The following is a 23,322-nucleotide window of genomic DNA, read 5'->3' on the forward strand; positions in this document are numbered from 1 at the left end:
AAAATGCATTGATTACTATACTGGCAGGGAAGGGGTTAACACTAGGGGGCTGGGAAGGGGTTAAGTATGTTCCCTGGGTGTGTTCTAACTGTAGGGGGGGGGTAGACTCACTAGGGGAAATTACTGATCGCTGTTCATACATTGTATGAACAGACGGTCAGGCATTTCTCCCCTGACAGGACCGGGAGCTGTGTGTTTACACACACAGCTCCCGGTCCCCGCTCTGTAACGAGCAATCGCGGGTGCCTGGGGTGATCGCGACCACCAGGCACGTGCGCGGGAGTCAGGAGCGGGGGGCGCACACGCCCCTAGTGGCCGCTTCAGGAGCCGACGTAGAGCTACGGGCTCTCGCACAGGAGAGCCAACCTGCCGCCGTAGAACTGCGGCGGCTGGTCGGCATCTAGTTAACTAGTATAATCCCTCCTCCACCAAATGATTTGGACCAGTGAGTGCACAAACCCGAATCCAATTCACAATAGTGTGAACCCTGCCTTAAAGCGGGATTCCACCCGCAATTTTTTTTTTTTTAAAAGTCAGCAGCTACTAACAGTGTAGCTGCTGACTTTTAATAAGGACACTTACCTGTCCTACTTGCCCGCGCTGATGGCCCCCCCCGATGCCGATCCCACGATAGATGCAGGTCCCGCGCCGCCATTCATACTAGGGGAAACAGGCAGTAAAGCTTCACTGCCCATTTCCTACTGCGCATGCGCGAGTCTCGCGCCGACTTGTGAATGGACGGCTGCTCTCTGAGAACACACACAGTTCCCAGAAAGCAGCGCGCCCCATTCACTAGGAGAAGATGAAGAAGATGGACCGCAGCTACAGAAGAGGCAGATTACGAACTTCCGCATAGCAACAGGTATTTCGGGTGAGTATAATTTTTTTTTTTTTTTCACATTTTTTTTTTCAATTTCTTTTATGATTTTTGGGCAAATGTTTTTTCCTGGGTGGAACTCCACTTTAAAGTAAAAATGAATCCCCCAGCCATACACAATTAAATTAAGATTGTATGAGATCTTTCCCTTGGATCTAGCAAGCGCGTGTCTTCTCTAAGCTTCCTGTCTAACCTTTCATTCTTTAGCTCATGTGTTACAATGTAGGACATCGCTTTGTAAATTGACTTTTGGGCCCGAAATAATTACAGTGAGTACTACTAAAATAGTTAGCATAATTGGTTTCATACTTGCCAAAATGCTGGGAAGCGCTGCCCGGCCTTTATTGGGTGGTGCAGGGTTTGCCTTCTCAGGAACCTGTATTATTTTAGTGAATAATAATAATAATAATAATTGCTAATCCACTTTTCTGTACTTCCTAACAGAATAGGAGCCAAACACTTCCTGGTTGCTGGTAAAACAAACTAAATTTGGGAAATTATTTCTGCAATGAAGAAGAGACAAAATAAGATTCCTTCAGATATAGCTTTCTAACACACCTGCTCTTGACTGGATTACAGTTTGTTATTCTCAGGGACTCCTCCCTTCCAATTCACCCCTTGTTTCTGCCCCCTACCCACCTCCAAACACTGTCCCTTGGTTCCACCCCCTACCCACCTCCCAGTACCACCTCTTTTAGAGAATACAGGAACAAGTATTTTGCGGTGCCAAATCATTTCTATAGACTTTTCTAATAAGGCCCCTTTCACATGGGCGGACCGTTTAGGTCCGCCTGACAGTGTTTTAGGCGGATCTGAACGGGCGCTCCGTGCTCCTCTATGGAACCAGGGATATCAGCGATGACATGTCCGCCGTGCGCCGCCAAAGTGTGTAGGAGGAAAACACTACTTTTCCTTCCATTTGGCGGATCGGATCGAGTGACAATGGACTCTACGGTCCGTCATCATCCAATCCCCCATAGAGGAGAGTTTCGCTCTGACAGGTCGGTCCCTGCACAATGTGCAGAGACCGACCTGTCATCTGCCTGCTCAGCGGGGATCGACGGAGCGATCCCCGCTGAGCTAAAGAGGAGCCCGCACACGGTTAGCCCCGTGTGAAAGGGCCCTAACAAGAAATGCAGTAAAACGGATCCACTACAGCCAACAGGAATATACCCCTTCAGCAGCAATAGATCCACGAGCAACAATAGCCCCCCCACCTAGCAACAATAGATAAACCCCACCAACAATAGATCTCCTGGAACAATAGATCCCCCAGTGACAAAACATCCCACAGCAACCAGCATCAGCAGACCCTCCAGCACACACCAACACCCCTCATCATTACATACATTTAGTTCTGGAAGTGCTGGAAGCTCGTTCCCCTGCATTCCCGCTGAAAAAAAGGCCCTGGTTATACTTGTATGCTCTGCTGCCTGGTTGCTTTGACTTTTCTTGATCTGAGCTTTGCCAGAGCTGGGCAAGACCCCGAGAGAGAAAAAGTTTTTACAGCTGGCAAGAGACCTGTCAGCATCCTTTATGGTCAGTCTTCACTACAATATGTCAGGTGAAGGGTTGGTTTAATACGTATATTTTTTGAGGTTGGTGGCTTTGGTGTAACTATGACAGCACTATGTGCTGCCCCTGTGTGGTCCAGGTGTTCACTTAGTAAAGCTATGTTTGCAGAGTGACTTGGATCAGGCTACAGAAAAGAATCTTCAGACTTCAGACTTCAGTCTTTATCAACAACAGTTCTGTGGACCCAGGGTAAGGTGACCAGATTTTTTTAACGAACATATTTTTTTACTGGTAATGGTGGCAATTAGCGACTCTCTGTGCGTCGCGGCCGGCCTCACAGCCTGTCAAGTCTTACACTCCGGGCCCTGGCTACTACTGGGTGGGGAGCGGAGGAAGATCACTCCACCAGGGAAGGCAAGGAGATAAGCAGGCAGGCGGCTGGCCGGGACTTGAGCCAAGGCAGAAGAACATGCAAGCAGAGCTGGATGGGCATTCACCCGAAACTGAAGAAATACACTCCGACCAGCATGTGATCATCAGAAAGGGGCACAGAAAAAAAATAGACCCCCCCCCCCCCCTAAGCTAGTAGGAGTGGCGGAGCGGAGGTGTGTGATTCAGAATTAATTTTATTAATTCTGCACTGACTGTCTTTGAAATTGCCCCAGCCCCTGTTCAAATCCAACCCGGGACAGACTTGGTCCGGGGACAGTGTCCTTAATCTGGGGACTGTCCCCGGAAACAGGGGATGTCTGGTCACCCTACCATAGGGTTCCTCCCGAGGTTGTACCTTGAGCAGTAGTGGAACAATCTTCTGCCTGACAGTACATGTTTAGTTCCAGCACCAATATCACAAGGCAGAGCCAGAGACTTGGGACCAGTGATTATCAACACCAGGGGACACAACACTGACCACTAAAGTTACAGGGCATTCTATCCACTTATCACAAATTTACATCCGTCATTCTCCCATTGGCCACCACCAATAAAAGGGGGACCTTTATCCATTGACCCCCAAGGTAAAGGAACACTTTTCGACTAACAGTCTAAGTAAGGTGGCACGTTTTAACTGACTTCAATTTTCCACTGACCACCAATATAAAGGAACACTACAGTTTTCACTGTCTGAATTTTATTTCTAACCATTATTATTTATCACAAAAAAAAAAAAAAAAAAAAAGATTTTGTTGTGGGTAACACAAAAGGCAATAAGGAGTCAGGGCCAGATTAAGAACATCATGGGCCTGGTGCTGAGGATTTTGGTGGGGCCTTTTAGGCTGCATTCACACCTCCGCGACAAGTAACGCCGCGTACGCGGCGTATTTTGCCGCGAATAGTGTAACTTTTTTTTTACAAATCCTTCCTATTGCTTTGTATGGCCGAACGCCAATGCCGCCTGAAAAAAAGGGTCCGGGACTTTTTTTCATGCCGCAGGTGTACGGTGTCTATGAGATGTGAACCATCTCATAGACAGCAATGGGAATTCTCCCCTCCAGCGGCACGAGCGGCCGGCGTCGGGCGTTTTGTTGCGGAGGTGTGAATGGGGTGTAATAAATAATAAATAAATGCGTGGGAATGACATGAACGCAGCCCAGCCAAGGCAAGTGACCAAAGGCACAGAACCCAGAAGGAAGACCGGGTAAAGATGGAAGTGTCCAGGCCCCGCCTGATTCATCGCAGCACTGGAGGGCTCAGTCTGAAAATTGAAATGTACACTAATGTGCTAATATGCTGTGCATACTTGTACATTGTGGCATAACCTACCCCAGGGCCTCTAAAAAGTAGTAATGTCAGGAAAGTTTACTACCGCTTTATTATCACAGGATCCCAGGAGCCTCTCATGGGGCCCCCTACTGACCCGGTGGACGGTGGCCCTTGGGCAGTGCCTAAGTGCACAGTTGCCAATATTTAAAAAATATTTTCAGGGCCACTTTTTTATATAAGTGCTATATTTAGAGTAGCTGAGATCCCCGATGTTCCTCTATACATCATAGTAGTAATCACAAAATTAAATGAGTACTAATAATGGGGCAGAACAAATATGAGAACTGATATTTCCTTTAGTTGAACTAACAAAAGTGTGTCCATTCTAGAGCTGGTAACATTGAGGATATTCAGTATAATTTTAAAGAACTGTTTTTGTGGGTAAGCGACATAGAGGAGGAGTATGGACAGTATATAAGTGGGAAGTATGTGCAGGTGAGGGAGAGGAATGTGGAGGGTCTAACAGTGGGCACTATGTACAGGAGAGGAGTACAAAGGGTACGGAAAAAAGCACTATGTACAGGAGAGGAGTGTGAAGGGTATGACAATGGGCAGTATGTACAGGAAGAGTGAGGGGGTATGACAGAGGGTAGTACGTACCAGAGAGAAGTGTGGAGGGTATAATGGGGCAGTATGTACAGGAGAGGAGTGTGGAGGGTATGACAGTGGGCAGTATGTACAGGAGAGGAATGTAGACTGTATGATAGTGGGCTCTATGTATAGGAGAGAAGTGTGGAGGGTATGACAGTGAACACTATGTATAGGAGAGGAGTGTGGAGGGTATGACAGTGGGCACAATGTATAGGAGAGGAGTGTGGAGGGTATGACAGTGAGCAGTATGTACAGGAGAGGAGTGTGGAGGGTGCGACAGTGGGCACTAAGTACAGGAGAGAAGTGGATGACAGCAGGCACTATGTACAGGAGAGGAGTGTGAAGGGTATGACAGTGGGCGCTATGTATAGGAGAGGAGTGTGAAGGGTATGACAGTGGGCACTATGTACAGGAGAGGAGTGTGTAGGGTATGACAGTGGGTACTATGTATAGGAGAGAAGTGTGGAGAGTATGACAGTGGGCACTATGTACAGGAGAGGAGTGTGGAGAGTATGACAGTGAGCACTATGTACAGGAGTGGAAGGATATTTAGGGACTGAGTAGTGGTTAAGCGGGTCATACATGGATTGAAATTACGCCAATTATGCAGAGACCAGCCATAGTCAATCTATGTATGGGCTAGCTTGTTTTACACAAGTCAATCTATTAATCAACTTGAGTACAACCAGCCTGTTTTTTTTTTCTTAAAACAATCAGTGCTGCCAGCTAAAGTTAGCAACACTGATCATTGTACGCACTGGCAGAACACAATAACACTGCAGGAGTGATTCCCCCATCCACAGGTCAGCAGGTGAGAGGGTGTGTGGGGACAGGCTGGGGAGAGATACTAGTCAGTGGCTGGGTAGGCACTGGTAGTATCAGAGGCAGATACACACAGGTTACATACGCCACGATCGTTAGAGCGAGAACAATAATTCTAGTACTAGACCTCCTCTGTAACTCTAAACATGTAACCTAAAAAAATGTAAAGCATCGCTTAGGATACCAAAAAAAATTGTGCTAACTTAACTAACTAACTGTTTTTTTAATGAATGAAACATTTTTTTCCAAAAAAACATGTTTGAAAAATTGCTGCGCAAATACCGTGCTAGAGCTGCACAATTAATCGTTAAAAAAATCGTGATCTCGATTCAACCCCCCTGACGATCTTCAATGCAGAGTTTGCTGATTCTTTCATATAACAAGTGGAGAGACTTTCAGCTGTCAAAAGAAAATATCTGGGCAGTCTGCCAAGTTTTTAACAGGAAACATTGTAACTGACACTTCCTTCTTAGATCAAAGGGATACACTTCTGTGTGTAAAGAACAAATCTGGGCAGTCTGCGAAGTTTGTAAACAAAATTAAACATTGTAACTAACTAAAATTGTAACTAAATTTAACCACTTAAAGTCCAACACTTGTTTCTTAAGTTAGAAAGCAATATTATTTGCTAGAAAATTACTTGGAACCGCCAAACATTATATATATTTTAGCAGAGACTCTAGGGAATACAATGGCTATTGCTGCAATATTTTATGTCACACTGCATTTTCCCACTTCAATGAATAATAAAAACCATAAAAACAAAACAGTGAAGTTAGTCCATTTTTTTTTTTTTTTTTATGTGAAAGATGATGTTACGCCGCAACAATCGTGAGAGAATTGTGATCTATCTTCTAAGCAAAAAAATTGCAATTCTCATTTTAGCCAGAATCGTGCAGCTCTACACCGTGCAACATAAAAAGTGCAAAGACCACCATAGAGTAATTTTCTAGCAAAAAACAAATTATGATTTTTACATGTAGTAGAGAAGTGTCAGAATTGGCCTGGGTGGCAAGGGGTTAATCACCATGAGTAATATACAAATAATTATTATAAGCACTGTGATCCTATCAGTCTGCTGTAGTGTGTCAGCTTGTATTTATATTGGCTGCTCCTCTGGTCATTGAGCTACAACCCCCCAAATTCGATCTTCGAAAAAAAAAAATCTTAAAAAAAAAAAAAAAAAAATTTTTTTTTTTTTTTTGTTGGGCAAATGGGCCTATCTTGAGAAAGGGGCCTGGAGCTGCAGCTCCATCAGCCCCATTGTTAATCCGGCCCTGTAAGGAGTGATCCACTATGGGTATATAACATTCTAAGTTAACACCACATTATTTATTATTTTATTTGTTTCTATATTCTCTCTATTCCAGTCTAATGAGGACCTTTGTGGCCACAGACCGCTGACATCCTTCAATATGTAGTGGGTTGGGAGGCATAGTGGGTGCAAAGATTTTAAAAGTCTTTGCGCGCCAGACACCTAAGCTCATCATTGCTGCTAACCTCTTCTTAAAGTGGAGGTTCACCCAAAAAATCAAGTTTTAACATTAGATTAGGCCTAATTACGGGAAGCAGAATAGGGTGTTTTGTTTAAAATCAATGCAGTACTTACCGTTTTAGAGATAGATGTTCTCCGTGGCTTCCGGGTATGGGCTGCGGGACTGGGCGTTCCTATTTGATTGACAGTCTTCCGACCGTCGCATACAGCGCGTCACCAGTTTCAGAAAGTAGCCGAACGTCGGTGCGCAGGCGCCGTATAGAGCCGCACCGACGTTCGGCAACTCGTGACACGCTGTATGCGACCGTCGGAAGGCTGTCAATCAAATAGGAACGCCCAGTCCCGAAGACCATACCCGGAAGCGGCGGAGAACATCTATCTCTAACGGTAAGTACTGCATTGATTTTAAACAAAACACCCGATTCTGCTTCCCGTAATTAGGCCCAATCTAACGTTAAAAAATAAAATTCGGGTGAACCAACGCTTTAAAGCGGTAGTAAAGTCTATGTAAAAAAAAAAGTTTTCTCTCATGACAGGTTTACTTTAGCATTGAGGGATCTATTTGAAAAAGGATTACATTCTTGGCATTAACCCCTAAAATATGGTGCTGTTCTTTCTATACCTTTTTTAATAGAGAAAGACTTGTAGTCCAATTTAAAACATGCAAAAGAAGTTTTATTTATTTTAACAGTCCTTTTTATATTTTGCAAGAGAAAGGACACCCCTAAGTGGTTGCAATATCAATAGGCAGACTCCGAGACTTCAATAGGAAGACAGCCGTACAGTAAAAGGCCCCAGCAAGGTGCCACTTCTGCACGTGTAGGTTTTGCTGTAGCTTTGCTGTCTCCTATGGCAACAGTATTTAACAGTTCCTAACACAAAGTTCAACAGTTCTCAGTAGTTTCACTACAGCCATTTGAGCTCCTAGTCTCTCTGATTCAGCTCCTTAAGGCTTCTGCTGTGGTATCTCTCTCAAGCGTCACCCACGCTTCTCTGCTGGGTCCCTAGCTTGGCACTCCAGATCCATTTCAAGCTTCAGCCCTGCTGAACGGCTCAGCCCCTGGCTTGACACACAAGGCTGCTCTGCAAGTATCACCTCCACTGGTTGGGTCCCTGACTTGATCACCGCCTGAAGTTTCCAGATTCTCCACCATGCCCGTTTGGTGAGAATGTTGCTCCGGTACTTGCTTCAGTTACTCACTGTGGTCCCTGGTAAAAGTGATTGGTCCCTTAGTGACGACAGCTTCCCTTCTACCTCCTACCACGACAGGTTCTCCATCCGGCAGAATCGTCACCTTTGGTGGGACTGCAAGCTGCGGTCCCAACCCTGCGCTGCCCTCTTACTTCTGGATAGGCCCTTACACAGCCTGGCAGCCAGATGCCCCTGGGATAGGCCCAATTCCAGGCCTAGCAGCCTGGGGCAGATGACACACGTTCACCCAGATGGCAGTCCGGGTGGCACAGAACATAGATCACCTGACTCTACCTAAATATATATAGGTTCTCCCAGCAGGCCAAGGGATTCAAGAAAACCCCCTGCCCATTTGCTGAGATATCCCATATACCCATAAATGTCCTTCTCACATCTAATGCCACCAAGTGCCCAGCCACCTAGTGGCAGAAAAGTACAAGGCCAAACTTAGGGAGAAATCAATGGACCTCTAACAACCATCTACAGTAGCTACTCCCAACAAGGAATTTGGTGAGGAGCTCCCTGACTAAACCCCAGGGCGCTACATTTACAACTTGTTGGTTATGCTAATGTACCATGAACTGTGGCTATAATACATTATAGTTATTTCTCTCATGAGAGGTTAACTTTAGCATTGAGGGATCTATGTGAAAAAGGGTTACATTATTGGCATTAACCTGTAAAATATGGTGCTGTTCTTCCTATACCCTTCTTAATAGAGAAAGACTGGCACTCCAATTTAAAACAAGATTGAAGAGACACATTCATACCGAGAGCAATTGTAGAAAAAACTGCTGGGGCTTGTTAGGAAATCTAAGATAAACACTGCTCTAAATATTTGATGCTATTCAATCAATTAAATCCCATGTTAAGGCTTGTTTCCGCTTACTGTATTGCATATTTTCTGCATCATAGAACTTACAGAGAAAATGCATTAAGTGATTTGATGTAAAGTGTACCATTGGAGGAGGGAAGGATTGGTGTCTGTTTCTCCACAGGGACCATTTCCACTTACAGCCTGTTCCAATAGACACTGTCGGGGACTGGAGGGATCGCTTTGATGCAGTTGGCCAAGACTTCTTGTTTTTATGCAAAAGTTTGCTAGAAAACGTGTAGGGGTACATTTGTGTGCAGAAGGATAACTCAGTATCTTCAGTGTTAAAATGTAGTCACACCTCTATATATAAATACATGTGCCCAGATAACACACATTACAGTATTTACATTTTCTGGGCAAGCAGTTAAAGCACTGAAATTGCACAGGAATGCACTGCATGCACCTGTGCGATTCTCATGCAGTTCTGTGCCGTGTGATTTTAGTACATTTATTTTGAATGGTCTAAAATCGCACCGCACTAAAAGTAGTACTGCAACTGGATCAATAGTACTTCAGTACCATGCGACCGGGTGGGGGGAAAGGCATTGCATTAACAACATGCATTTGAGAGGGTCATTAACTTAATGTTGACACCCCTTACAGATCAGATGCAGTGCGTTTTTAATGCTTTGAAGGAAACGCACACAGAACGTGGGTTTCCTGCACTGCGTTCTGGTGTTAACAGGCCCCGAAATAAGCCCCATGTATCTCTGTATGTAAAAGCATTGTTGAGACAATCATTTTTAAAAACAGAGGCACAATATCTTTCTATGAGAACAGATCTGGGAAGGCTGCCCCCTCTAATGTAAGCAACCAATAGCTATTTTTAAAGCCCCGTTCGCAAACGCGGGCAGAATCACAGAAATTCTGCCCGTGTTCGCAAACAGGGCTTTATAAACAGCTTCTGGTTGTTTACGTTTGAGGGGGCAGCCTTCCCAGATCCCAAAGCACTCTGCAAAACTGACAAATCACACCACGCTTGTTCAGGTGCTATTAATTTTTAATCATTTTAAATAGCAGGAGCTTCTTTTAGGTGAGATTTATCGCGCAACAAATCATGAATGCCACCTGAGCAAGCATAGTGCGATTTGTCAGTTTTGCAGAGCGTTTTGGGATCGCAACTCCGCAATCCTGCCCCCGATCACAAGCACCCAGGGGTTGTAGAGGCGCTCTCGCCCCTAAAAAAAATCTGTTGTCATTTAGAACATTCCTGTTTATTGGTTCGGTTAGTGTTACAAAACAGAAAAAAATCCTGATTTTATATCAGCAATTTATGCAGCTCTTTCACATACTGTATGTTCAAATCAGTTCCTGTCCTCAAGAGCTTACAATCTAAGGTCCCTATCTCACATGCATACATACACATACTGGGGCAGATCCACATACAATTGCATGGGCGCAGCGTATGTGAGATACGCTACGCCGCTGTAACTTACTTTTTAAAGCTTTGAATCCAGAAAGAATTTGCGCCGTAAGTTATGGCAGCGTAGTGTATCTCTCGCGGCGTAACGGCGTATAATTTAAATCGGCGAGTAGGGGCGTGTTTCATTTAAATGAAGCGCGTCCCCGGGCCGAACAAACTGCGCATGCGCCGTCCCTAAATTTCCCGCCGTGCATTGCGCTAAATGACGTCGCAAGGACATCATTGTTTTGACGTGGACGTAAATTACGTCCAGCCCCATTCACGGACGACTTACGCAAACAAAAAAAATATATATATTTTCAAATTCGATGCGGGAACGACGACCATACTTAACATTGTGTACGCCACCAAATAGCAGCTTTAACTATACGCCGAAAAAAGCCGAACGGAAACGACGTAAAAGAATGCGACGGCTAATTTGCATACTCAACTCAGATTACGACGGGAACGCCACCCAGCGGACGCCAAAGAATTGCATCTAGAATTCGAAGACGTACGCCTGTCGGCTCTAACCAAGATGCCGTTGTATATTGTTTTGAGGATTCAAAACAAAGATACGACGTGGGAAATTTGAAAGTACGCCGGCGTATCAGTAGATACGCCGGCGTACTTCCTTTGTGGATCTGCCCCACTAGGGCCAATTTGAATAGGAGTCTAATCACCCACCAACATGTCTTTGGAGTGTGTGAAGAGACCGACATAAGCACAGGGAGAACATGCAACCTCCATGCTTCTAAGTGGGACTCAAACAAGGGACCCCAGAGCTGTAAGGCACAAGTTCTATGCAACTGTGCTACCCACCTTTACAAGGACAATATTTCTATTTATTTAACACAAGAAAATGGTGCAGGCAACATACTGGCCTTACAGGGCCAACAACATTCAGAGCCAACATAGTTTTATATACCTTTCAAGGAACAAAATATTTCATCCCACTGTGGAAGATGAATCTAGCCAGGCTTGCCATATCTTGTAAAAAAAAATTGGTGCACCCCCTGGATATATAGTACTCCCTGTAGAGAGGTATCATAGAGTTACCCAGCCCTTTTCAAAGGGGTATAGAAGGAGCGTTTGGCCTTTTCCAATGCAATAGGATTGCTTTCCTGACATAAAATAAAACTATGGTAAAGTAGAGTGCGATGAGCTAGAGATGGGACAACCTACTCCATCAAACCAAGGAGGCAGACCCTAGGTGACATGGGTATAAAAACACTGAGGACCCCAGATATGCAGGAAGTGATCTCCGACAAGAACGCCTGAATCTGTGGACAATTCCCAAAAATATATTCAGCATTAGCTGGGGAGAAAAACCATTGCCAACACCCATCAGCGGATGAAGGATATATACGTGCTAGCCAAGCTGCAGTATAGTGGATCTTATGTAGGAATTTAAACTGTCCCTAGCAAATACTAGATGTTTGGAAAGGTGATCCCACATGTCAGCAATGACAATATTTTAACTCCATATACACCAACATTAGAAGTGAGCAATACTATTAAAAAATTCAGTTAGCATAGAAATATGGAACATGAGAATAGACTACTATCTGGCAGCTCATCGATTGCATATCCTCATTGCCTGCTGCATTGATTTTCCATGATATCAATTTACTGCCCTGCCACCCATGTGACTGATTAACACAAACAGTTAGGAACTCGTAGAAGAATTCAATTAAATAGATGGCCACACTGCCTCAGAATGCTATATAAATGAAGGTTTGAGCTATAAAACTTGGAATCCAGTAGGGTCTTGTCACTTTCTTCTCTGTTATTTAGCAGGATGCATACAGTGGAGGGAGTGAACACAGATACTGCTTTGAAGGTACAGGACTACTAGTACCCAGAGGCATATCTAGTGAAAATAGCGCCTATGGCAAGCACTGAAACTGCGCCCCTGTCGAAACATTTGAAACCCATCTTTCAGATAACCTTAACAAGAAAACAACTAACAAAACTAGTGATATTTATCATCCCTTGTGATACCTTGGGTAGTGATATATCCTCTTTATGGAGAAATCTGGGGTTTATTAGACCCTTGATCCCTCCTCTGCCCTCCATGGCTAGGTAAATGCAGAACCAATACTGGAAGTGATGAAATCTTCATCACTTAAGGCCTCAGTTTTCACAGAGGAGAGGGAGAAACTGATGTTCCTCCTTTTTTGTGCGCTGCCAATCCGACCAGATGGAATGGAAGAGCCTGGGAGAACATGGGAGGGCTGTGGCTGAACACAGCAGGGATAGCACTGCCATTGTCCATTAGAAAAGGTGCTGAAAAGGAGATCATGCCTATGCTCGGGAGGAGGTAAGAAGAGACCCTCAGACCCTGGTAAGTGCCTTGCTGCCCAGCCACTCAACAGCGCCCCCTTTATATGGCGCCCATGGCACTTGCTATGGCTGCCATACCCTAGATACGCCACTGCTAGTACCCTATGCAGAGGTCCCCAAACTATGGCCCTCCAGTTGTTCAGGAACTACAATTCCCATAATGCCAAGTTATGTCTGTGAATGTCAGAGTTTTACAATACCTCGTGGGAACAGCTGGAGGGTCATAGTTTGAAGATCACTGCCCAATGGCATAGAAATATGTCATCATTTCAGAAGCTACATTGGATGATCTTCTGAATATCCTCAATGACTAATTCCAGACCAAGCTTTTTTTTAAAGTAGTGTTCGATAGAGTGGGGTTCAATTGGCCATACACTAGAATTAAGGTTGGAATTTTTCATTTTAGGAATGTTCATTTGATTTTCTAATTATTAGTGGGGCCACATCAACATTCATTTTTGTTTTTTGTAAATTCTTTATTTAGGAAGGAAATACAGAAATACAGAGACACCCACAACGTATATTACAGTGAGCTTAGCATTCCCCCCACCCTCATACATGTAGGGAACAGCACACATAAGGAAGAAACATGTTAATCGAGGGAGCTCATTGTTTTTTTTTTCCAAGGAGCAGGGGTCCTCTGTACTCCGCATGGCCATTTTTGCGGCATCCGCCCATTTTATTTTAAGAAAAAACAGAATAAATTGAGTTCGAGCCCGGTGACAACCGGCTCTCAGGTCCGACATAGTGAAGATAAGGGAGATTAAAGTAAGAAAACGAAAGATAGAGGTAGAAAAGAGAAGAGGGAGAGGGGAAAAAGGGGGGGGGGGGGGGGAGTAAGGGAAAATACCAACGTCCAGTCGCAGTCATCCTAACTGGGGAGCATTTGGGGTCAACCCCCTTTAGGGGGATCGGGCCATCAACCGTCCGTACTCTTTTGAGTAAATGAATTCATGCCAGTGGAACCATGTTTTGGAGAATTTTTCATTCAGGCCTTTTTCCGTGGCTACCAAGTCCCAACATTCATTTTTTAACAGTGATGAGAAAAACAAAGAACAGGATGGAAAAAAATTCTCAAGCTAATTCCTAACAGTAAAAATGGTTTTGGTTCAGGAAATTCATTCCAGAATTGAATATTACATTTTGAAGGACTTTTAAGTGACACTTGTCAAGCCATCAAATGTACACTCTACTAGTATATGGCCAGCTTTGGAGTTAGAACCTGAGATGAGGTTTATCCCAATCTCCTCTGTGGTCATCAGAAGAATATCTCAAATAGGGGCTGGGAAATAGGGACAAAGACAGCACTAAAAACCTGAGAAAGGTCCTAACCCTTCCCCCAACAATCATACTTACCAAGGTGGAACTCCAACTACTGAGCAACCAAAGCCCCGGTCTTCAGTGTCTATGAATGTTTATAATGCAAGATGAAAAAGTAGAATTTCACTCTAGGTTGCATAACTATTTTAGGACTGGCTGATCAAAATCAAAATGAGGTGGTTGCATATTATTAGATAAAGCCTTGATTCTTGTTTTTATTTGCAATCCTTTTTTTTTTTGTGAAGGTTTTTTGTTGACATACAAAGAAAAAGAGCTGCTGCTCCAGGTGTAGGATGATAACCTGAGGTGGAATATCTCGTAGAGTGCCGGCCCCGGCCCGGCTCCGTGGGAAACTTGTAAGAAAAGAAATGGCTGCACATCCAGGAATTCCGATGGCCTTTTATTGTTCAAAGTGATAACACCAAAGACGCCAACAGGAGGTCGCGTAGACGCGTTTCACACAAACATCTTGCGCTTAATCATTATTATTTGTTGACATGCTTCCAGTTTAAAACATAGTTATTAATTTTATTTTAAATAAACAGAAGACAAAAGACAGCTGAGTACAAAAATGGTGTTTAATATCCAAGGGTTTTTAAATAACTAATATTCAGCCAATCACAATGACACAGAATTGCAATTAATTTAGAATACAAATAAATTAAACTTTTAAATATTACCTTTTCTTTCAGTGCAAGATATACATTAAAGTTACCATTTCTACAAAGTGACTGGTTTGTTAAAGTAAAAAAAAAAAAAAAAAAAAAAAAAAGAAACAGATCAGAAGAACATTTTGCTGCTAATACCTGGGGCAGAAGAATATGATAAAACGGAAAGTGTGGGTTGGACTAACAAAAAAAATAAAATTTTGTAACCAGGGTTGCAGGAAGCTTTAATGACTTTTTTCAGAGTACATTTGGGGACTTAACTGGACAGCAGCCATAAGGTTCTTTCTCTAACCTCAACTGTATTGTTGGGTTTTATTGCATCTAGGTACTACCTTCCAGGTATGGAACAAACCTTTACAATCCGTATATCTTCAACCCCCCCCACTGTCATTCACTGAATCACCTAGCATCAAGCCCAAGCACCATAACGTCCATATTCCTTATGGTGGCATCTGCTCAACTTCTTTCTTACTTTACACTCCAAAAAACAATTACATGCGTACTTTCCTTTTATACACCTTTTGTGATTTTCAGGGAAGCAAACATTCAGTTGGTAAATTATATTAATTACCAAGGTTGCCTTAATCCATTTCACAGATTGTTGAAGTTTTTGCTCCAGCTGAAACCTGATTGTAGACACAATGTAATGCCACCTGTGAACAATCCATACTGAACAGGGCTGTTGGCTACTGAAGCTTTTTGATGTTGGCACATCAGACATGCCAAAATCTATGCATACGTGAAGTAGAGCAATACAGATAATAAATTGTATTTACAAAGTTGATTATTTTGCTGTTCTGGCCCTTCAAATCAGCATAGCCAATTATATTGAAAAAGTGGATTTGCCCTTTAAAGCCTTTAAGAGGGTCGTTCTACTCACACTCCAAGTTCTAATATCTCTTGAAGAGTACAGCAGCAAGACCCTTTCACCTGGGTTTTCAGCTTCACCAAACTGCCATGTCCATTATATATCTTCTTCTTGGATGGTATTTTATTTTATACTGTTAAGAATCTAGCAGGAGTGCCAAGATTCCTCTAGCTACTGCAGAATAAGACTCTATGGCAGGTAAAGATATAACAAACTATAATGCTAAAATCTCACCAATGTAGTCCTTGAGAGATGTAAAATGCTAGTAGATGATTCCAACCACAAGAGTACAACCAGATACAGCAACTAAAATATATCTTTTGTATCACTAAACAATGTTTTAATAAAACACTTTTTTGCAAAAACATTTGCATTTTAGACCATATCTTCAATAAATACTATTTGTTATGCCCTGTACACACGATCGGTTCATCCGATGAAAACGGTCTGATGGATTTTTTCATCAGATATCCGATGAAGCTGACTTTCATCAGTCGTGCCTACACACCATCAGTTAAAAAACCGATCGTGTCAGAACGCGGTGATGTAAAACACAACGACGTGCTGAGAAAAATTAAGTTCAATGCTTCCGAGCATGCGTCGACTTGATTCTGAGCATGCGTAAATTTTTAACCAATGGATTTCCCCACAGACGATCGCTTTTTTCTATCGTTTTTTTAACCATCAGATAATTTTAAAACAATTTTTTTCCCCCGATGGATAAAAAAACGATGGGGCCCACACACGAACGGTTCGACGAACCGATCATGTGTACGCGCTGAGAACACAACCATTTTGTCAGTTGTATTTCTATGTAGGAGAACTCCTCCTAATAGCATATCATGAACTGTGAAGTTATATTTGTCAATGCTCGGTGCATTTCAGCAATTGTGTAAGAGCTGGGTAATAGAACTAGTGACATACACAACATTTTATTTTTTCATAATGCAGACAACTGTGGCAATAGTAATCATTTATATGGTACCACACGTCAGCAGGTCACATAGGAGACTGCTGCGGTTCTGTCTCCTGACTTCTAAAATGGTCTACTGGCTCTAAAATGTGGCTGTCTGGCTTCCAAATGCTGCAATCGTTTGTCCATCCTTTATAAAAACGTTTCATTCACTGCATTATATACGAAAGTATGACCTGGCAGTTCATTAGGAACTACAAGCCAACATCCACAAAAGATATTACTATATGTAGTTTATTTATTCCCAGAACGTTGCATGAATGAATGATGCGGCTGTGTGGGCAGAGCACCACAAATAGTGATAGCGGGTACAGGGAGAAGATCCCATGCCTGCTGTCAAAAAAAGGGCTCGGATCTGGGAGCTGCTGCAGGAATGGGAACATGTTACATGTTCCGCCTCAAAAACGGGAGGAACATGTAATATGTTCCCAAAGGTGAACTTATCCTTTAAATGTCACTGGTTGGATTACTTTATTACATTCAAAACCTAACCTAACTAATGTTTTTGCATAGTCTGTCCCAAGAGGCAAGCTTTCCCTAAAAACTAGTTAATTACACTTCTACATGTCCAGAAACAACATAGGCTAAACGCATTGTTTTATCTTATGTTCCCTTTTAATGTTTTAGCTAATTTTGTACATTAGAGTTTTCAATATCATAAACTATGACACTGAGCTTCTCCTAGAGTGCTGTAACTGCTGAAGCTCAGAACGCACTTGGCATGAATAAACTACAGGGATATAGCACAGATTTGGGTAATGTAATAATATATTGACAGTCCTTTAACGAACGTTCACAAAACACGATGCGCTTCAAGATTGAAGAGGATGGATCTCTTTCAATTACTATTACAGCCAATCCAGTTCTCTCTTATAGGTCTCCAAGGTATGAAGGAACTCAAGATTTGAGTTGTTCTTTCATACACTTTTAGTCAAGAGGACCAATGTTCTGAATGTTCGCCATTGCTGCAGAGACAATCTCTAATATACCTTTAATTTCATTATACTTTATCTACCAGCAAAATAAAAGTATGATGTTTCCCCCTGTGGAGGTTTCCTACTCATCCTTTGACTCCCAAACACTGGCATTATTAGACATGCTGGAACCTGCTTCCCTGCAGTGACTATGACCTCAGACACACGTCATGTCTTTGGAATGGACAGGAGAAAACATTAGGTGGGAAAGAACTCGGTAATGTAGACCACATAAATCTCATATCATGAACAAAACAGCTGTTCCTATAATGCCTGGCATACTAGAGTGGGAGGATAAAACCTATTATTTATGACTGGACAACTTCTTTTCTTCTGTGCCCACTACGAAACTATAAATAAGGCATCAAACAAGTCTACTGGGGTTGGAGCCAAAAACGCCAAGACTGCTGAAACTTGTGATGCACTTTAAGGGCGATAAAGATGTGAGTAGTTTACATAATGAATATTGGGAAGGAGCATAGAATGAGAATCTAGTTGGGAAGCCTTAAAGCGGGAGTTCACCCATTTGTTAAATTTTTTTTTTCTCCCCTTAGATTCCTGCTCGTTCGGTCTAGGGGAATCGGCTATTTGTATTAAAATATGAGCAGTACTCACCCGTTTTCGAGCTGCATCTTCTTCCGTCGCTTCCGGGTATGGGTCTTCGGAAGCGGGCGTTCCTTCTTGATTGACAGTCTTCCGAGAGGCTTCCGACGGTCGCATCCATCGCGTCACTCGTAGCCGAAAGAAGCCGAACGTCGGTGCGGCTCTATACTGCGCCTGCGCACCGACGTTCGGCTTCTTTCGGAAAATCGTGACGCGATGGATGCGACCGTCGGAAGCCTCTCGGAAGCCTGTCAATCAAGAAGGAACGCCCATTCCCGCAGCCCATACCCGGAAGCGACGGAGAGGATGCATCTCGTAAACGGGTAAGTACTGCACATATTTTAATACAAATAGCCGATTCCCCTAGAGAAAACGAGCAGGAATCTAAGGGGAAAAAGTGCCCTCTAAGGGTGAACCCCCGCTTTAAGCTGGCCATACAGAGTTAGGTTCTTTTTTCGTTCAGAGGGCTAAATGAAAACATTGAATAGATGCTTCCATCCACACAAACAAAGGTGGATGGCAGAATCCCTCCTGCCAGGATATTGTACTCTGACAACAGAACTCGCTACTGTCAAAATACACTGATCAGCAACACGTTTTTCAGCACATCCCTTTGACAGAAGTCAAACAACCGACTTTTGTTGAGCAAGGGCGGCCAAACACTGAACAAAATCCATCTGGTCCCTGCTGAACACAGTCTAAAAATCCAGGAAGGAATTACAAAAGTAAAAAAACTGCCTTTGAAACACAGGGAAATTTATATACAGAGTTGGACTTATCTTCAGGGAAAATTTGACAGGGGAGCTTTTAAAAAAAAAAAAGGATTAAAGTGTTTGTAATCCCTAAATAGATTTTTTTTTTAAATGCGTTTGGCCCCATGCCTCACTGTATACAGTTTTCTTGAACACATTTTTGTGAACGTATTGCAAAGTTTATATTCTGGAGATCCTGCCAGTAACAGAGCCTCCAGTGTCTGGCTGACAACACTAGGCTATTGCCCTAAAATTAGGCAGCAGTGTTTAATAATCTGCTGTACAAGCTCCTTCCATTGGCTGTATGGCTGCCTAGTGGGCCAATCAGATGGCCAACTGGAGAAGTGCACATGGCAGGCTATTAAGCTGTATACAGTGAGGTGCATATTTTATTTTATTTCATTAAATTGTACATTTTATTGAATTTTGTTTAAACAAACTATACAGCACAACTATTTATAAAATGTCCACTCTGTATTCCCTGATGTTTTTACTCCACATTTCTTTAGCTATGACACTTCTATCACCTGCAAAGCAAATTACATGAAAGTATTTTGCCCCTTTTGTATTTTTTTCTTTATAGATTAAACGGTCTCTCTACTGCAAACTGATATTTTTCTGGGTCCTACGTTTCCTGTTCCTGTAGTACAAGTCATTTAATATGAAGCTATGTTCACAAAGATAAAGCATATATTTTGCCAAGGGTCATTATTTCAGCCTTACAATTGTATTATTTTTAACTTTGAATGGCTCCTGTAGTTGAAAATATTAATTGCTATAGCAAATAATTGTTCTAGCTTAGACGGGAGGATGAGGAATTATATGCCACCGGTGATTCAAATGTCATAAATTATTACTAAACAATTAAACATCAAAGATATACTTAACTGAATAATACAAGTTTTCCCATATAAGATAGATGCCATCAATGATGCCTTATAAAATAATGAGGCTTAAAAAAAATTACAAAGTACTGTTATTTTTTTTTACCAAAAAAGTGGTCAGCTTTTTTTCAGACATTCGTGGCCTTTCTGGTTGCTGGAGAAATGCTGCGTCTCCTCTCAGGCCTTGCAAGTGGCTTTCCAATTACAGCTTGGTGACACTATACTATGGCAAAACATAAGTCATGATGGGTATTGGAACACTTATGTATGTCTTCCATTACCCTTCAATGATTATGTGATGTCCCAGTAGTGGGAAATCGATGGCTCTTAACAAGAAAATACTGCATCTCACAAGAATCTGGATGCTGGTGGAGCAATGTCATACAGGGAAAACAGTGCTGTAAGGGACCAACACACACAACAGGCAGAGGAGGAAACTGGGGGGCAGGAGGAGTAACACATAGTACATTTTATGTTGGTTTCTGTATCAGTATGTTTCTTTCTTTATAATAGAACAATACAAGGAGCAGTTTAAACTATAGGTGCATAGGCTAGGCACCAAAAGACAATTTCCTAACTGGACCTCAGCAAGTAGGTGGGCCGGTTTTTAATTGTATAGGTGGCATTACCTGGTTAATGCTTGGGAAACACTGATGTAGTAGAAGAGGTGGGTACTGACACAAATTTTTTAAGTGTGTCAGGCAGAGGCCTAAATATTATTTGCTTTTGACATTTTCTCTTTCATGACACTGCTTTTCCATTTTTCGAAGATTCTACCCTAGGATTTAGAAAATGTGCATTTTAGTAGCATGCTTCCAGAGCATGAATATTGTTTGACCGCTAATATGTTTAAGCTGTGGACAGGTTAACTTCTACCAGTGAACTGGCTCACCTGGATTCTGAAGAAAGTATATGAATATTACAGACAATAAAAATGGCGAGTTTAGAGAGAAGTTTGTAGTGGGATCACCACCCAAAACCCAGCAATCTGCATGGAATCAAGCAATGAAGCATCGAGATGGAAAAACATCCACAAGTCCACAATGTCCATACTGCAATCAAAAGCCTTTTAGTGTGTGACAATCCAATCCAAAGCCGTGAATAACACATGCTGCAGGAGACCAGATGACGAACTTAGAAAAAGATGGAGGTACATTGGGTAGACTCGGCGTGACTGGTTATTTCCAAAACAGAACTAGTTTTTAAAGCCTTCCATAAGTTTAGCTAGAACTGTAAATATGACCAGGTTAAAAGGTTGTACGAGAAGTTAATACTAATGCACTGTATAGGTAATTTGAGTTTAAAGACATAAAAATAACTTTCTGCTCTTCAAACACTTAACTCAAAATGGATTTTCTACTCCTGTGGATATCACCAGGCTGTCCCTAGATATATATCTATGTATACTGAAATGCCAGCAGCATGGTATATTAAAGAATGGTCCATGTAAAGCAACACTTTTGCAGTCTTTTTGAAGAATATAAAATATGAATTTTCTGCCCATCTTGCCAATAGGTAGGCCTATACGGCAATGACTCGCAATGTTTTCAAGGCCTATCTGACAGATGGATCGTTAAAAGAACAATCAAACCCAAAGTAGACCCTTTTGTAACAAAAATAAACTCAACACTTATAGGGTCAGTCCATCCACCGCTGGTAGCGCTCCGTGATCCACCCAGACTACTTAGAATCCAATTACGTCTCAATTTCCAGTGTGAAGTGAGCTCCTCCTAGGATCACTGCTTCACATTGTGCAGGGACGTTGGGTAAAGAGTTCCCATGAGTCATCATAGAGCCCAACATATGTCCGGTTACAATAATGCGTCCCAGCTGTAGTCTGAGAATTGAGTTGAACAGGCTGGATCAGTAATGTTCTGTAGCCAAGAAGTTGCCTTTGGACTCTTGCAATCTCTTTCAGACCACTAAAAAGCAAGACAAAGAAGTAGAGAAAATTATAAGTTATTATGTATTACTTTACATAGCCAAAAACATATGGATATCTGACCATCACACTTGCATATGTCTAAACCTAAATGTGGTCACTCCTCCAAACTACAGATTACAGATGCTTCATTGCAAAATACATTTTAGACAACTGTGCCTTTCCAACCTTATGGCAACAGTTTCAAAAAGGTTATTTTTTTATTTCCAGTAAGCCTATGCTCCTGTGCACAAAGCTATGTCCATAAAGATGAACTTTGCAAGGAGGAACTTGAGTGGTCTTTATGGAGCCCTGAACTTAACCCCAATAAACTACTTTGGGATAAGTTGGAGTGTCAATTCTGAGCTAGATGTTCCAGCCAAAAATCAGTACCTGACCTTATGAATTCTGTTTTGTATAACCGGAAAAAATTCCCAAAGATATGCTCCAAAATCTTGTGGAAATTCTTCTCAGAAGCGTGGAGGATATAGACACAAATGAAACCAAGTCTACAGTATATCAATGACTATGGTTTTGGAATAGAAACTCTAATGGGTCCAACAGAATAGAATCTCCAACAAGTTCTTATAAGTGTGATGGTCAGTTGTCCAGAAACTAAAAGACAGGTTACAACATAAAACAAATGTGAAATCTGATTTTCCAGTCCAAGAACTATACTCAGGTCCTACTAGTTCACGTCACATTAAAGAAAATCAGTCATGATTTGAGTAATGATAAACTGAATTTCAACCTATAAATCAAACTGTGAAAATAGGACAAAAATGTAGCGCTCATGAGATTAATACCGAAGTGCCAATCACTAAATAATTGTAAACAAATTACTAGTGATAAAACTAATAAATATAATATATATATATATATATATATATATATATATATATTAGTCCCACGTGACATGTGACTAATTAATAAATAAATTAATAGTCCATAAAGTGAAGTGATATTCAAACAAGATTCAATTTTCTTAAAATCTTTCACCCCACCGCCGTGCTTGTGACACCACGTGGCGTCACAAGCACGGCGGTGGGGTGGAAGATTTTAAGAAGATTGAATCTTGTTTGAATATCACTTCACTTTATGGACTATTCATTTATTTATTAGTCACATGTCACGTGGAAATATTAAAATATATATATATTTATTTATTAGTTTTATCACTAGTGATTTGTTTACAGTTATTTAGTGATTGGTACTTGGGTACTGATCTCATGAGCGCTACATTTTTGTCCTATTTTCACAGTTTATAGGTTGAAATTCAGTTTATCATTATTATTTTTTAAGTGGCAACTTTTATTTCAAATTTTTTTCTTTGGCGCAGTGGTGGTACAGGATATTAGGGGTGGTTTCATATCTTTATACCAACAGTTCAATGATTTGAGTAATGCCCGCCCGCCTTCATTGTACTGTGAATGGGCGGCTCATACAGACACAGCGACATACCTGTACGTCGCTGCCTGTTT

General features: G+C 42.0%; 1 protein-coding gene across 1 annotated transcript in view; it reads right to left on the reverse strand.

Moving 5' to 3' along the window:
* Positions 1-20,015: 20,015 nt before the first annotated feature.
* TGFA (transforming growth factor alpha) overlaps positions 20,016-23,322 on the reverse strand; it is a 96,707-nt gene continuing 93,400 nt past the window's right edge. Inside the window, exon 6 of the mRNA XM_040345875.1 lies at positions 20,016-21,842. Coding sequence (XP_040201809.1) covers positions 21,835-21,842 — 8 coding nt within the window. The 3' untranslated portion in view covers positions 20,016-21,834. The remainder of the gene's footprint in view (positions 21,843-23,322) is intronic.

The sequence above is a fragment of the Rana temporaria genome, chromosome 3 (genome assembly GCF_905171775.1).
Source record: "Rana temporaria chromosome 3, aRanTem1.1, whole genome shotgun sequence".
NCBI classification, from domain to species: Eukaryota; Metazoa; Chordata; class Amphibia; order Anura; family Ranidae; genus Rana; species Rana temporaria.